The sequence below is a fragment of the Periplaneta americana genome, chromosome 5 (genome assembly GCF_040183065.1).
Source record: "Periplaneta americana isolate PAMFEO1 chromosome 5, P.americana_PAMFEO1_priV1, whole genome shotgun sequence".
Classification (NCBI taxonomy): domain Eukaryota; kingdom Metazoa; phylum Arthropoda; class Insecta; order Blattodea; family Blattidae; genus Periplaneta; species Periplaneta americana.
In genome coordinates this window covers 58,722,509-58,740,859 of record NC_091121.1, presented here as the reverse complement: position 1 = coordinate 58,740,859, position 18,351 = coordinate 58,722,509, and the positions used below count along the sequence as shown (strand labels likewise).

Below are 18,351 nucleotides of genomic sequence, written 5' to 3'. Positions count from 1 at the left end.
ATCCCTTTAACATCAGAGTTATTTGAAAATTAGCAGTCCTATCAACAATGGGAAAGTAAGTTACAAAACTGTATTAATTTAATTTAAAATTTTTAACAGACTTCAGTTGTGCAGCTCAACAGTTAAATGCCAGTCAGAGTACACATAGGTTCAGTTTTGTAAATCATACTATAAAGACGGTAAATATGCCAAAAGTACGTCATTCAGTCAATTTAAAATCAAAACTAACAAGTTACATTTCAGAATTTAAAGAAGATGGTTTATCAACTGACAATAAAATATTATTTTGTAATTTGTGTCAGTGTGCAGTATCATCTACACAAAAGTTCCTGGTGCAACAACACATTACAACTAGTAAACATCAGGCCAACAAACAACTAAATTCCAAGCAGAGACAATTGTTTTTAACACAACCAACAACATCGAATGTAAGATCTGAGTTTAACATCGACCTGTGCCGTTCTCTCATCTCTGCTGATATTCCTCTCTACAAACTAAAGAATAAGGTCTTCAGGGAATTCCTTGAAAAATATACTCAACATACAATCCCGGATGAGTCAACACTTAGGAAGACGTATGCTCCATCCATCTACGATGAGACAATACAGAAGATAAGAGATGAAATTAAAGATAGTTCAATTTGGGTTTCCATTGATGAGACTCCCGACAAAGAAGGTAGACTTGTTGGTAATGTAGTTATCGGTTTGTTAAGTGAACAATATTCTGAACGAATTCTTTTACATTGTGATGTTCTAGAAAAGTGCAATAACAAAACTATAGTTAAACTGTTCAACGAAGCTATGGGTATCCTGTGGCCAAAGGGTATTATGTACGATAATGTGTTATTCTTTATTAGCGATGCTGCCCCTTATATGGTCAAAGCTGGACAAGCATTATCTGTTGTATATCCTAAATTGACTCATTTTACTTGTGTGGCGCATGCATTTCATCGTGTGGCAGAAGTGGTCAGAGACAATTTCCCTAAAGTAGATTTGTTGATTTCATCAGTGAAAAAAGTATTTCTCAAAGCTCCCAGTAGAGTTAACGTGTTGAAAGAAATGTACCCTGAAATTCCATTGCCACCAAAGCCAATTTTAACTAGATGGGGTACATGGCTAGAAGCAGTTGAATATTATGCCGAACATATAGACTCTATTAACAATGTTCTCCTTGCATTGGACTCTGAAGATGCAGTCTCAATTGATACTGCGAAAACAGTTACCTGTGACATAAGTGTGAAGAATGACTTAGCTCACATTCAGCATACATTTTCATGCATCATAAAAACGCTCAAAAGTCTCCAAAATAGGCACCTTTCACTATCTGAAAGTTTTGAAATTATAAATAGTACTGTGGAACAACTGAATCGTGGTAGAGGTAAAGTTGCAGATGCAGTAAGAGCTAAGGTGGACACTGTACTTTCAAAAAACCCTGGATATGAAGAACTACAAAAGGTTGTTGCTGTGATGAGTGGTGAATCAACAGTGAAGATTAACTTGGACTTATCCCCAGCAGACATTGTGAAATTGAATTATGTACCAGTTACTTCTTGTGACGTCGAACGCTCTTTTAGTCAGTATAAATCTATCCTCAGAGACAATAGAAGAAGATTCACTTTTCAGCACTTGAAAGAAATGTTTGTAACCTATTGTTATGGTAACAGACAATAAAAATTGTGTTTTGTTGAAACTACATTGGAAGATAAGGTACGTCCATTATATTTTTTGTTTAGTTTGATTAAAATGTACCAATATTTAACGTACATAGTCATTTTTTTTTATAATTTTAAGTCCATATTTAATTCCATATTTTGGTAAAAATCCATATTTAATTCCATATTTTGGTAAAAATAACTACATATATATTTACATATTTCATATATTTTTAGTCCATATAAATCCGTTCCCTGGTTATATGGAACTGACCTGAATTGTGAGATGTGCGCAGACGCGAAAGTATTGATTTTTTCCGAGGCCGAATTTCATTGACCTTGGCACAGAATAAGATGAAGATTACTCTGGTATAACGTGAAAATTGATTTAGAATTGAAAAACGAGATGACAAATTGAATTTATTTGAATATTATTTACAATTAGCTCTAATTATTATAGGAACAGAACATAACCTTCTGCGACAGTATTGGATTTCCAGCCTCCGTGACTTTTCGCTAATTCTCTTTCGATTGCATATCCGAGAATAATCGATACTTGCGGTTTTATAACGGTACAAAGCTGACTTGTCATTGGCTGAACACCAGTAAGCTGACTTGTCATTGGCTGAAGACCTGTACTTTAATGAGTAGGTGTACTTTAATGAAATGCATTAAAGGACTGCTGTCAGGTGTATAATTACTACATTTCGGCATGGTCGAGCATAAACATATTTCTGTTATAATAACAAGAGAAAAGCGCAGTACATGTAATTAACATTTGTAAACCTGGCATTACTAAATAAAAATTTCTTTATTGCAGTAATTGTTATTCATCTATTTCGACTTCGCAATATCTGAATAGGCTACGTATTCATAAATATACAATTATTAACATTTTGTGAACGAATTTTAGGGATATATTATTTACATTTGTATTTTATTCACGAAATAGTCCTAATAAATGTCACTCGAGGTCTGAGATTTCCCAAATAAATCCACTCACTTCGCTCCTGGATTTATCGGCAAATCTCAGACCTCTTGCGACATTATTATAGAAAATTTCTTCTCTCATGAAGACTCGAATCAGTGCTCATTTCGTATCGCTAGTCGGGCCTACCCAACACAAGTTATAAATAGGAGGTACGCCGGGGATCGAACCCGGGTCCACATGATTATATGAATATATGCAGCGCTCTAGCCACTAGATCATTGTGGCGGCTCCTGAACCTTATGCTGAAGTGTACAAAAATGACCGACAGTAACACACAGAGTGAATAATGAAATATTTCTTGTAACTTTATCATTTTTAATTTCATTTTAAAAGTTAAATGCAATATCTGTTAGGCACACATTACTTAATATCATGCATTGAATGCAGAACAATTCCTCAGGTATACAAGGTGTGACGAAAAATGCATTTTTCTTAAATTACCGTCTGTACTTATTTTTAAATTTTTAACTCTTCTGTCAATTCTATGTGTGGATACCTTTGTTTGTTTTTCTGCTTATGTCACTGTTATTTCACAAAAATTGTTGCTTTTTCAAGTTAACATGTTGTCCATCTAATTTCTTTACTGACATTTTGCCAGATAACCAACAGACTTCGCAATTTAGAAGTAAATGACATACTCGTACCCTTAGTTGTACAACAAATGTTCGACGTGAGCGCTGTTCACCCATTGTTGTCAATAATTTCTTTTGGCAATAGAATTCATGATCTCTATAAACAATTTACATTCTCTGTATGTGTTTATTTGAAAATCAATAGCAGTTATTTAAGTTTTAACTGTACTAAAATTGAATGTTGTTGTTTAGTCAACTGTCCGAATACAGGTCTGAACCTCACAAGTGATACCATCAAGGCACCACTTATGAGGCAATTAAGTCAGCAGATAATGGGATAGGTTGCTAGTTCCTTTTCCCTCCCATTGCATACGTCGCCGATTAGCTACATATTACACTAATCAGACTTCAGAAACTTGAAAATAAATATATGTCTACGAGTATTACTACGATTTAAAGAAAAGTGTATACGTGAGGAAATAAATTTTTTAATTATATGCATAATATTAATCGATAATTATAAGTCTAAACTATTTTTTACAAAACATTATTAAGAAGTTACAAGCAATATTTCATACTCTTTGTTTACTCTGTGTACGGGCATGTAAGAACAAAGGAAGACTCAGAATGAGGAGAAGACAAGCAATTGGGTATAAAGTCGCGTCAGACCTAAAGGCGTAAACCGTGGCGATGATGTACATATCTATTTTTAATCCAACGTGAACCTCTCACAACTGAACTGATTGACATCAATGGCAGAGTCATGGGAAGGATTTCCTTATTATCATCGCCGACACTGAATAGCTTCTCCACTTTAAAAGCGTCGCTGAATTAAGAAGTGACTGCACAAAGCACTTCCGCGATTCGCTCGTATAAGTGAATGATTGAGGGCGTTTGCTCGAGGTCTCTGCTTCAGAACTGCAGGTGTTACGCCACACAGGGTCTGGAGATCGGGGCCTTGGATAGCCACTAGGAGAAGACGTTTCCACAAACCACACCGCGGAGTGAAAGTGAATAAAGGTTCTCTGGAGCCATGGGATGGATTCCTGCTTACGACGGCTTTGTTCCTCAAGGCCGGCGAATGAATGGACGTGCTGTACGACTGCAAATCAGGCGCCCAGGAATTTCCCAACGTCGGAAGTGTCCCACATGTGCCTCGTGTTAAGAGTAAACACAGCAGCGCCACACCTCCTGTATGCACTGTAAACAGAGCCGCGCCTGCTGGTTCGTGTTCTGAGCCAGCGTTCATGTCTCCGACAGCGACGCGCTTCAGCATCCCTGCCTCATCCCCTTGGCGAGTAACAAACGTTGCCACGTCTTGTTCTTTTAATCTGATGGGCGACCGACTTTTTATTTTATTTTTTTTTTTTTCCGTAACATATACCGTACTTCAGGATTTTTTCCAAGCTGCTTTTAACGTGGCCTTTCTCAAGTTTTTATTCGAGGACCACTATTGGATCTCGCAGTGTACCTGGTTAACCACAATGAAAAACTAATGACTGTCATCATCATCATCATCATCATCATAATCATCATCATAATCATCATCAAGGCTTAGACTGATGCCTTTTCCGTCTCATTTATTTTTTTGTATACAATATTTCTGCTCTTTCCATAGTATGTAAATTTTGTTACAGTTTTTAATTTTCGTACAGTGTACGAGATTTCATTTTATTCTGCGTTCACATAGGCACATTTATTTTATTGCTAACCAAATATACATGTTTTTTTCTTCAAATTAGTTTAATTCTTAATGCTATCCTATTTATCAGGCCGTCCAAAGCTACGATCCAAATCAAATCTACTAAACCAAGATCAGGATTATTTATTTGTTTATTTATTTATTTATTTATTTATTGTTCGTTCGTTCAGTCATTCATTTATTCATTCATTCATTTTATTTATTTATTTATTTATTATTCGTTCATTCATTCATTTATTCATTCATTCATTTTATTTATTTACTTTATATTTATTTATTTAGGCCTATACTGGGAGAATTGAAGCCAAAAGGCCTTCTCTTACACTTCAACGGGGTTAAACGGGAGAGTGTAACCTTCCAATATGAACGTTTCATTACAAATTATATTAGCGTTCATAGAAAAAACTGTAAAACATTACTTGACTAATTCTTAATTTGAGTAATACATTACAATGCCTTAGTTTAAAATGGATAACGGGCAGCTGATTCGCGTTATGAGCCATCGTTCAAATCCCCAACTCAGGCGTGCTGTTCAGTCCCATCCCTTTTGTCACTTAAACATTTTCACGTCGTGTTCTTTTGATCCTATATTCGATTATTATTTGTAGCATAACCGTAAGATTCTATTTCAATGTCGAGATCTGGTAGCAAAATTTCTTTAACAATAATTTCGAGGGAAAAATTGTTCTGAGGCCGGGTATCGAACCCGGGACCTGATCGGTGTCTGGTAGAGTTCCTGGGTAGCTCAGTTGGTAGAGGTCTCGGGTTCGATACCTGGCCTCGGAACAATTTTTCCCTCGAAATTATTCAAATCTACTTTACAGGGAGTTATACCTGAAAGCTCGATTTTCTTTAAGAATGTTTCTTGTGTAGTAAAGATATTGGTTTATGAAAACTTAAAAACACACTGCAATAATTATTTAACTTAAATTAGGCGACTTTTAAATAAAAATGTGTGTGTATGATATCTAACAACTTAGAAAAGTACTATGTTATAACTTACAACAGTCCAGTAGGTCATGGTGGTACGCAGAATGTTGTTTTTTTTTTTTGTTTTTTTTTTTTTTTTGGAGTTGTCCTTTTTTCAGAGTTTGAGAAACACTGTGCCAGCAAACAAGATCGTACAAGGCAATAGCATAGTGACTGGCATTTCACTGCCTCTCCGTGCGGTCTACAGGACCAACTCGTGTTACAGCTGTCTTCCCTTTCTAGCCTTCTCTACCTTTCTCTCTCCTCGTCGATACCTAGTGGACAGGTTCTGGCTAATAAAGAGGAGTGACTGATTCTCTGATTCCTAGATAAAGGTGTTACATTAAACTGTACTGAGAGCCGTCAGCCGCGCTCTTTTCATTTAGATGCAAGGAATTCTGTCTCCGATAAATCCTATAAAATTGATGGAAGAAAAATGCTGTGTGAGTGGCTTGTTCCGAGTAACTAGTTTTCTTCCATCAATTTTCTTACACGCTATACAATATATAAACTTGAAAAGTGTTGTTAAGTAACTTTGAATATTTATATGTTTTTTTTTCTTTGCTGGTGGAGATTACCAAACTTCTCTACCTGGAGAGCAAGGAACTATAAATTTCGGAATGTTCCTTTTCTAAAGGCATTATCTGTCTTCACTACGATTTAAATACTTCGTGCCTGTCTTTATTCTCTGACTCCGAACATAGTTTTTGTATTATTTTCTCTAAAAGGGTAAGATTCCAGTATTTAAGTTCCAGAAATTTGGATTCTTGTTAATTAGCGGTCCTTTACTGTCGTACTGTTCGGACTACATTATTGCTGGAACCCCGAGAATAAGTTTTGATACAGACAGGTGTAGTATAGAAAGATACGATGCTGAAAAGGAAACGGGTTGAATAACCTAGTCAATGAGAGTAGAGGATAGTGTTGATGAGCTGACATGCAGCGTCGGCGTACGCAATTTTTATTGTAAATAAAATAGTTGATGCATATAGCTTTTCTCGGGATACTCCCGTTTATCCTGTCACATATCCGAAAATTCTCATATGTCACGTAAATTTTCATTGCCTCTTGAGGAAGAGACTAGCCAGCAAAACGCACAGGGATCCCATATCTGATGTTTTCGCACTTTCTGCTGACCGACAGTTATGCAACTGTAAGCGGGAGCCGCCGCCGCCGCTGTGCGGTCACGTGACGCGATACTGTAACCCACATAGCGCAAGAATGTGAAAGTGGTTTTGATTTTGTACAGGTGCGGTATCCAGCCTGGTTTCCGCACATGATTGTGGGCGCCATCTTGGTTGAAGTGGTCGAATCCGCACTCGTAATTCCAGTTCCTTGCGTTTTCTTACTTGGTGACGCCTTACAACTAAGCAACCTAGCACACTCATTGGCTCGATAATATAATATTACACTTAGGCCTGTATCGAAGTACTCCGACAAAACGTGTTTCAATTTTTTTTCGACGGCAGTTATGTTTTGTTATCAAATTGATCTAGTCAGCCGTTGTAGCTATGTGATAGCACGTGCACATCCCAACCAAACAGTCCGAAGTTCAATTCCCGGCGTGGATAATGGAAGAAATTTATCTTTCGTGTTCTTGGTGTTTGTCAGTTGTCTTGTGATTGTCCTGTGATGTCTCAGTGGTGGCCTTGCGCCATGCGTTCCCACGATCCACAACGGAAGACCGCATTTGTGAGATGTCCAATGAATCGCCCTCTCGTACCCGCAGTGATGTGTAAGTCGGATAAAAAGGGAGGTTAAGCAGATCAAGAAAGAAATAATGGATCTAGCGTTCCTCTTTAGGAGCAAAGCGACGACACTGTATAGGCCTACATATCACTTAGTCGTCATAGACCATCTCCGTGTTGCACTATGGAGGGCGGATTTCAATTATACCGGGATGGTGATGAAGTTGGTATTAAAGAAATTGTATAATGCTGGCGATGAGAATACTTCGAAAATCTTCCTCAAACACTTTATCCACAATATTTCCTTGCATTTTCGTCTCCGGAGTGGAAAACAGACTCTTAAGGCATTTGACAAAAGGAATGCCGTCCCGGAAATTTACTTCTCTACCTCATGAAATATAATAAAAATCCAACTCTACCTCCTTGCTTGGTCAAAGGACATTATTGGGTAATAAAGTAATAGGAACTGAGTCAAGTTTGGAGTAAGCAGTTTCTCAGATAGAGCTCCAGACCACTCTTTCGATAATATATGGTGAGTTTAGCCTGCTAGGTTCCCTAATATTTCGATACGTGACTTGCAGATTTTTCCCAGTCACTTTGGCTTCCCCTGGTTCATTGACGCGCAGGCGGAACTGATACAGCTTGATGCAGCTTCCTGTCGTTCTCATTCTTCCGCCCTCGGGCGCAAGGTCATGGTCGTGGTCTATCGGTGAGGCCCTTTCCCACAATGTGGGACACGTAGCGGTGAAAGGTTGGGCACCTCCTTCCCGGAGCGTTCTCCCCCAATTTTGACGCGGCATTACCTAACGCGCCGTCAAAATATTGCAACATGCTTGCTTGGATTCTAGTTTTTCCTTCTCATTTGCCACAGTGACGCAACACGTGACGTAACGAACAGTCATGCCTATAGGTTCGCTGGCCACGTGCTTCGGATTGTGGACGTCCTTCAGGATCGCTTTCTCCAAGAGCAGGAAGGCTCTTCCAGGTGGCTTTCTCCCGCTGGAGACCTGAATGCAAGTGTATGATACAAACTTAACGCGCCCTTGAATTTCATTCTCACACCGGAGCGGCGTACGGACAGGGAAATGAAAGAGAGTTGGATGTGAATGCAGATTAGCAATAGGTCAGTGAATGCGTAGAATGCGTGTCATGTTCGTCTAAATGAGGAAGGCGTCCTCTTATAAACTCCGGAATTCATTGCGTGTTTTCAGGTGATCAAAATGACAATTCCGTTTTCAGTCCTTTGATGGATTGCACTGAAGGGGAAACCTACTTTTCATAAGGCCTATATTACACTATCAAATATCTGTGTCACAGAAGTTTGATAAAATATATGTGATAAAATCTTTTACAGTGTAATATAGCATCTTTGATCACACCTAGCTGTGTCATAGTTCTGTTAAAACGTTATGGTCATCATCATACCTTTGATAAAATCTGTGACTGAGAAGAAAGAAAATGGCACACATTAAGTACACATGGTCTGTGAAAACCACAAAACTTTTACTATCACATTATGAGTCACATGAAATGTTTCATCATCCATTATTAAATACTTAGTATATATAGGATTTCACTTCTTCACACTGTAGTTCTCTCAGTAGAGTTTGATGGATTCCTTTTGTATCTTTTCTCCCTACCCCAATCTCTAACCCAAATCGTCGGCTTAGAATGTAAATCTGCTAACTAACAAAAAGGAAATTTTACAGGGGAAACAAAAAACCACCTGTACTTTGGATTTGGTCGTAAAGTTTCAGAGTTAATTTATACTCAGTTTTTTCTTTCCCTTGTAGAATTTCCTTTTTGTTGGTTAGCAGGTTTACATTCTAAGCCGACGAAATATATTTTTTCATTGGTTTCTTCTTTAGTATTAATACAATAACCATTACTGCATATTTTACAGTTACAACAAGCATAGAACTATTGTGGATCCATTATTAGAACTGTGACGAAAGATATGATCAAAGTTTTGACATAGTGTAATATAGTAAAAATCTTACATTTGATCATATATATTAGATCAAAAATTTTATCATATTCTGTGACTCAGAAATTTGATAGTGTAATATAGGCCTAACGTACGAAGTAATATTTCACTGTCACATTTAAGTCTTTTTTTTTTTTTTTACAGAGCCGTGCGCTGAGCTCAGCACGACCACAACAGCCCGGATCATTGCCCGACTACCAGGTGGATCCCTACCGCCTGCTAGAAGACGACCTCAAGGATGTGTACGACGACATTCGAGAGGTAACATTTGCGTCTTAGGCCTAATTTGAAAGAATAATATGTCAGTATACACGTCCTTAAAGAATACAGGAGGCAGGACAGAGGAAGTGATGTAGTCGGCACCAGTGACAAAGAAAAGGAAAAGAAAATGTACTAAAAGGTTCTCACCTCCTTGCAAAGGCTCTTTGGGCTGTGGGTAAATACACCGTGTCCACACTAAGAGTATACAGAAATAATAGCTTGTAATTTCACAACCGTATATTATAATTCCTCAATCAATAGAAAAACTCCCCAAGATTTCGTTTCATACCTTTTCCATGCCCATTGTTGTGTGCAATGTTTTGTTTCAAGCTTATTATTAGATGACCATTGTTGTGTGAAATGTTTCGTTTGAAGCTTATTGTTGCATGAATGAAAATTTGCATTTATCAATCTAGTTCCTTGTCAATAGAGATGTGGACGGTACATCAAAAAGTCCAATGCGTGCTCTGGTTTGCAGAATTGACTTCAGTTACGCGTGTTCAGCGGCGCGTACGGAGGGAATGGAATGTGAATCCTCCTACATCAAATCCATTTACGATTGAGATAGAACTCTACGAGATAATGGAAGCTTAATTTCAAAGACAGGGAAACATTCTAAAAAGCATGTGGCCGAAATTATTGTGAACCAGGTGCGTGAATCATTTGCTAGATGCCTACGTAAATCGCATACCTTGATATCCTGGAGAACTTTGCTATTCTACAATTTCTGCAAAGTTTAACATTTCAGCAGGATGGTGCTCCACCACACTTACATCGAAATGTTAAAACGTTTATGGATGTAACCTTCCCAAAAAATTGGATTGGTAGGGGTGGGGCAACTTCCTCGCCTCCTAGATCCCCGGATTTAACTCTTTTGATTTTTTTTTTTTTTTTTTTTGCGTGGGGATTTATTAAACATTTTATATACAGCAGAAAAGTTCGTAATTTGATTGATTTGAGACAGCGTATCATTCAAGCAGTTGAGCTTATAACACCTGATATGTTGAACACTTGGCGAGAGGTTGAGTATCGTTTTGGTACCTGTCGAGCTATAAATGGTGCTCATGTTGAAATGTACTAATGGAAATAAAAACTTTTTCAGTTACTCTATACAATGCAGAAGAAATTTATTCAATAAACCTTATCCAAGTTACGATGTAGCCGTTATTTCTGTATACTTTTAGTGTGGACACAGTGTACTTATGTGAGCTTCTAACCTATGACCATTTATCTAATTTAGGACAATAGCATTCCACAGAGCCAATGATAGCGTTACTATCATAACAAGAAGGGAAAATAAACTAAAAGTTTCGCAATTCTTCGAATCCTTGATAGGGTTCTCTTAGGTATGAATAAATATTTATATGAGCTCCAAGCCCGTTGGCCACCTGTCTCACTTTGCGTAGACCACTCTAATCAGCAATGAAAACGACACTGGCAGAAACAAAGAGAGATTATTGAAGGTAAAGTAAGCTAAAAGGTTAACGTGTTGCAGTCTCTCTCTCTTTAGGCTTTGGGTGAATGTTTGTGTGAGCTGCAAAAATCTACGCTAGCAGAAATGTACGCTTTGAATTTGGAAAGAAGCCGAAATATACAAGTGGAGGGCAAAATAATAGTCCGCGGCCCATATCTTGTAGGGATCATCCAGGTAGCCAGCAGCAGCACACCGACTGCCTTGTATCCCTGGTAGACAGCTGGTAATCAGTTTAGGAGGCCGAGTGAATGCCGTAGGCATTCTAAAAGTTACGGCGAGTTGAAAAATCCCTCTTCCACCCGGACCTGAAACCAGACCTTTTTAGTCTGTAGTCCGTTTCTCTACCTACAGAATTAAATTCGGCTTCCATGTATTAGTTGATAGGTAACTATGATTAAATGAAATCTAAAACCATGCTACTTCATCTGGCAGTATAATGCGGAGAATGGATATCCATGTTGAAATAGAAAGTACATTTTTAGATAAAAAATGGATGACGCAGATTTTCTTAAGGTAGTCTATTTTTCTATGCTAGTAATCCATAATTTCTTCATTATCTAGTATCGCAAACTTAATAAAAACTTATTGACATTGCTGACTAATAGAATAGTTTCTCTGTTAGGAAAGTCTTATTTGACCACCTGATTAGAAAGAGAATAAACTACTGACGGCATCCGTATCCAGATGTTTCGATAATGACTAGAGACCTCTCACGCTTCACATGAAAGAAGATTCAACATATTCTCAAACTGGCTGTGAGAAACTGGTTTCCCTCCTGTTATGGAATGGCTGGGATGTGTAACTGCATCAATTTCCATTTCATTCGAAGAATGAATTCTTTAATAAATGTGTAGGGATAACGATTAACATAGAATGAGTATTATTTTTAGGTTTAAATCTGTGATTCATTTTCCTAAACTCGGTTTGTGTTTGGCAGCTTTTAATAATATTGATTACATGCCTCCCATTTTTACTTTCTCTGTTATTATTTTATGTTGATCATACACTATTAATAAAAATACATAATTAGTTTTAAGCAGAATTACACATGTTGAAACATCTGAAATACCTGAGCGATTTCACAGTAATCGTCTCTCTGTATGTGAATTTGGTATATTATTTTTTTATGGTTGTGATAACTGAAACAGTAACAACCAAAACTCTTCTCGTTCTAAATTTAAGGTTTTCAGTCACATGTCTAGACGTGATTAGATTTTTTTTATGAAGTTAGGGTTCTTTTCACCTCAGTATCTCAGTGATAGAGGCGGAGTTGTGAGTCCACTAAGTCGGATGCAGTTTCCGGCTTTAACTGGACTGTTAATTGTGGTGGACAAGATCGATCGACGGGAGTTTCTTCCGAGATTTTTCTGTTTCCCTCAACTTTGCAAATTTCATGCCTCCTCCACCCTTAGAAAGCTGAATAGCCTTTGCAGATGAAAGCATCGTTAAATAAATACTACTATTACCGTCAACGCTCATTATTCCCTCTCATTTTATGTTATAGAGAAATTTGGCATAGGATGGTGCAAAAGCTGCGGTAATGACGAATTGATATGGTCAGCCAGATAATTACTTTCTCTTCGACTAGCCTAACGTTGCCAGTAGGAAACACCCATTTGGCTAGAACCTTGGCTTGGGTTGTCTTTTCGAGCGCTGGACCTGAAACTGGTCCTTGCACGTAGATTTGCTTTAGCCCATTGTACGCCCTATAGGCTACATGTTCAAGTACCACCGGTGGCACCGTGGCATTCGTGAATCCGATGCTGACAGGTGGGCCATCCTGTCTAGGTCCCGCCAGATCCAAGTTCTGTCGTCAGACGAGAAGCTTGAAAGGCCCAGGGTTCGCAGCCCCAAACTCTTCTTATACGAGCATCGGAAATCCGTACTACTCCCAAGACTTCATCGCAGCCCATTTTGAACTAGATGAAATGAGGTGGAGGAGAAGAATGTTGGTGGAATGACAGAGAGACATGGGATGTCTCAAGAAAAATTCTCTGCAACGTCTGCTTCGTTTACAATAAAATTCCATCACTTGGTCAGAGATCGAACCCGGATCGCCTGGATTGAATACCGACGTTACTTACTAAACCATCAACATTTTGTGGTTAGAATTTAAAAATTTAAGTATTAATACATCGATGCCATTCATATTAAAATAATTATATTCCATATGAAACTTACTTTTATAAACAGTAGGCCTACTACTTACCATAATATCACAGTCTAGTATATACAGTCACGAAGCTCAATACGTAGGGAATATGCATCCATAGATAGTTGCTAACCACTAGGATCGCTATTGTCGTCTCATCACAGACAATGCGAAATAGTATCGTCACAGTCTATTGTTCCTAGTACTTCATCAACTCAAGCTTCGTGACTGTATATATACTGGACTGTGATAATATGTAATATATTGATGTAGTCAGGAAATCTTGATGAAATAATTGTTCAAAAAATATAGACTCAGAAGATAAATTAACTAGTATTTGTTTAATACGATAAAGCCATAATTTCGTTTTCAGAATTTAGCATTAGCAGACCCAGATATACTGCATAACGGCAAGGCACACAGCTTCAACGTTCAGTGGAAGCCACTGTCCGCTTAGGGCATGGATTTATATGTTATCGTTGTAATTTTGTGTTAGACCTGGTGTTATGTAACACTACGTGGGATAAGACTCACGATATGTCCATTTAGTATAGGTTAAAAACTTGCCCAACCGAGCAGTACCCAAAATTGAAGTTTGAGATGTTAGTGTAGAGGTGCTTATCGAGCAGGACACGGAGCATCCGGGTCTAAGCTCTTCAGCCTGAGTAGGCGTTTTGTGCACCCGTAATGAAATGAGTTGCTTGCCGACTATGCTGTCCAGTTAAAACGGCCCACCATCCGCCACATTACACATCCCTCACCAAACATCGCACCTGTATACCATACGTCTGGTGGTGATCTACTGTGTCTCAGAGATCTATATGAATCGTCATGTCCCCGTGGAGATAAGATCCTGGAAGAAGGCTTCCGGTGTCTCTTATGTAGATGTATTAGTAGTCTTGAATCCACCACCAGTGTCACATACCAATCGTTGATCAAATCGCGAGAAACTCCTACCACAAGTCTACCGGCGTAGCTCAGACGGTAGGGCCGTTTGCCTATTGATCCCGAGCTTGCTCGGCTGTTCGATTCCAGCTTGCACTGATCACCTGGTTGGATTTTTTCCGAAGTTTTCTGTTACTGTAAAGCGAATGTGAAGTAATCACATGACGAATCCTCGACCTCAGTTCGCTAAGTACTATCTCACTGTTATCAATTCTGACGACGCTAAGTTATCTAGTAGTTAACACAGCTTCGCTAAATAAGGCTGAAAGAAAAAAAAACATCCACCATGACGGATGGCCGCTTCAGCGTCACGCAAATACAGCAAATGCTCTACTTCTCGAGACGGAGAAAATGGAAATGTGGAGAGTGTTGGTAGAGTGACGGGGAAAAACGGGACAGCCCGGAGGAAAACCCTCTGGCTTTGTCCACCACAAATATATCTCCACCATCGCCTAGATTCGAAATCGGCTCCGCAGTCGTCATAAGCCAGCGCTGTGTTAACTGAGCTACCAGAGTATGTAGTTTTGGTGTATTGTAAATCCCTTAATAAATACAAACATTCCACGTTAATTGTAACATTGGTAAGTATAATTCTCATGCTAAAAATGAGAAAATAGCCTATAACTGAAAATCAGAAGACAAATGTGATACTGATTTCATTTTACATATTTAATTATTATAATCAATAACATAGGCTAACATAGCTCAGGTGTCAAAATCGGTTGTGACTCAAAAAAAAATTAAAATAAATAAATCATCTGTAGGCCCTGCTTGTGTTGTCCAAGTTCCTCCGTCCCTCTCCGGATTATGAATTAATGTTTATTTTCTTGTGTTCGTACTATTTCTATGTCTCTTGTTATATTACTTTATTGTCACAGTTTAAGTCTGTGTATGAATTATGTATTTATTAGGTACTTAATCTATCGATCTATATCGATTTGTAACTCGTATGTTTTAAATTCTGATGGACTATTCCACCATCTTCTTTGGAACTTACGTGGTCAGTTTGTTACATTTAAATGATTGTTACAGGAAACCTACATGTTTAAGCATCGAAACCTGTTCTACAACTTTATTGCCAATTACCGTTTTATTCTCGTACACCTTACGTGATTTTCACTTTGGAATGTTATTGTCTTCAATCCAGGGGTCGATATTTGTAGACAATGATTTTCAGTTACAAGATTTTAGACTTTCGCTGTGACTGTGTTCAGAATAAGATTTTTGGGTATTACATTGTGTGCTGAGGCTTAATATCACCAACATTTTGGAGCTTCATACAACTTCGTTATGCAACTTATCAGGTTAATACAACGAGACTTGAAGATGGAACTTGAGATATTCATATCAAGAATTAGATATAATTCTGCATATAATAATGTTAATTTCTCCGAAATATAGGAATCTGGGGATATACTGGATTGCTCATTTCATTTACCTCCACATTGTATGCAAGAAACAAAAGTAAAAGTGACAGGGAATTTGAGAAAATTCCTCTGATTGCTATATAGCGTGTCCCACAAACGCCGTTCATCTCATCAAGTTATACTGCAGTACACTCAAATGGCTTACATGTCATGTTGGTTATATTTTGAAGAAGTATTAAGGGTGTTAAAAGTGATATTCAGTTAAAGTTTTTTTTTCAGTATTAAAATGCCATTAAATTAGCATGTTTGCTATCCTTGATGGCGTGATTTGGGTTGCCTATTCGAATAATATGGATGGCGTTTCTGGGACACTCTATGTAGGAATTAGGGTAAATAAATACGATTTGCTGTAAGATTTAAGTGTGTCTAATAAACGAAAAGAAATGATCTGTGACTGTCAGTCCTCCAATAATAATAATAATAATAATAATAATAATAATAATAATAATAATAATAATAATAATACACTTTTATTGACGTCGTACAAAATTTTGTCCAATATTCTTTTGAGAAAATTAACACCCTATGTAAATGAAATTATTGGGAATCATCAGATTTTTTGTAGAAAAAATGGGAGTATAAGGGCACAGCATATCTTATTCATAGATTTCAAAAAGGCATACGACTCGCTGAAGAGAGAAGTTTTATATAATATTCTTATTGAATTTGGTATTCCCGAGAAGCTAGTTCGATTAATTAAAATGTGTCTGAGTGGAACATACAGCAGAGTCCGTATAGGCCAATTCTTGCATCAAGGAGATGCACTATCACCTTTACTTTTTAACTTTGCTCTAGAATATGCCATTAGAATAGTTCAGGAAAACAGAGAGGGTTTGGAATTGAACGGGTTACATCAGCTGCTAATTTATGCGGATGACTTGAACATCCACAGAGGATTAGGGAAAACACGGGAATTTTACTTGAAGCAGAAACAAAATTTGGGGCACTCAGTACTGAGCATACGCAGTATGTTATAACTGGAAATTGAAAAATTCAGGTGATCCAAATTTTTTTTCTGGACCTGTACTAAATAGAAATATAAAATTTGGAAATCTATCCTTTGAAGAATGGAAAAAGTCAAATATCCTGGACGAACTGTAACAAATATAAATGACACTCGGGAGGAAATTAAACGCAGAATAAATATGGGAAATGCCTGCTGTTTTTCGATTGAGAAGCTTTTGTCATGTGTCTGCTCTAACAAAATTGGAAGTTAGAATTTATAAAACGGTTATATTACCGATTGTTATGTATGATAGTGAAACTTGAACCCTCACTTTGAGAGAGGAACAGAGGTTAAGAATGTTCGAGAATAAGGTACTTAGGCAAATATTTGAGGCTAAGAGGGATGAAGTTGCTGGAGAATGGAGAAAGTTACCCAATGCAGAACTGCACGCATTGTATTCTTCACCTGACATAATAATTAGGAACATTAAATTCAAACGTTTGAGATTGGCAGGACATGTAGCACGTATAGAGTGTTAGTTGGGAGACCTGAAGAAAAAAGACCTTTGGGAAGACCGAGAAATAGATAGGAGGATAATATTAAAATGGATTTGAGTCGGGTGGGATGTGATGGTAGGGACTGGATTAATCGTGCTTACGATAGGGACCGATGGCGGGCTTATGAGAGGGCGGCAATGAACCTCCGGGTTCTCTAAAAGCCATATGTAAGTAAGTAATAGTAGTCTACATTAAAACAGGCTATACTATGTACTATTGAGGACAAGTGAAGAAATGTTTTTGAGCTACATACAATTAACAGTTAACTGGTATGTATATAAGCGCATGAGAATATCTCATAAATATTGTTATTTGTCCATTTGTATGTGCGTAATGCCAATGTATTAATTTTCTATAGAGACGCATTTCTCGGTCACGCATCTGTTTCGTATCCATGTCAAAGCACAACTGAATAACATTATTTTTAAAATATGTATTACATTCACCCTGCAATAAACTCTTCCAAGTAGGTTATATTATGCTTACTCACTGTATTTACAGGAATAGACTCGTTCACATTGTTATCAATCGATGTATTGCCATGGCGATCAGTGTAATTCAATTCAGTTCAATTCAATTTAATTCATTTCTTTAATCTGCCATCAATACAAGATAGTGTTAATTAATGGTATTCAGAATACAAATAAAATAGGCCTACATAAAAACAAAAAAAGTTATTAAAAATTTATGTTAGAATGACAGTTATAGATTACTTATGTACTATAAGTATAGTGGATTCAAAATAAGCCAGTTTTCAACACATATCTAAATCTATTAAGTCTCACAGAGTGTGCTACAATAGAAAATTTATTAATCACATCTATTGCTGTAAACTTAAACCAGTTTTTACTCTTAGATAATCCAATATTAGTCTTGACAAGAAGATAAATTGTATCTGGTGGGATATTTATAAACCTGTTGATTACTATTAACTTAAGTAAGATTACGCTTTATAATAACCAAACTGCTAAAATGTATTGATTAACAACAGTTAGGCCTAGATGTTCTCTTATAAAAATAATGATTTTC

General features: G+C 37.4%; 1 protein-coding gene across 1 annotated transcript in view; it reads left to right on the top strand.

Annotated features, from left to right (window-relative positions):
- Positions 1-18,351, top strand: part of qless (decaprenyl diphosphate synthase subunit 1 qless) — a 126,174-nt gene that overhangs the window by 61,024 nt on the left and 46,799 nt on the right. The window contains exon 2 of the mRNA XM_069825722.1: positions 9,705-9,821. Coding sequence (XP_069681823.1) covers positions 9,705-9,821 — 117 coding nt within the window. The remainder of the gene's footprint in view (positions 1-9,704; positions 9,822-18,351) is intronic.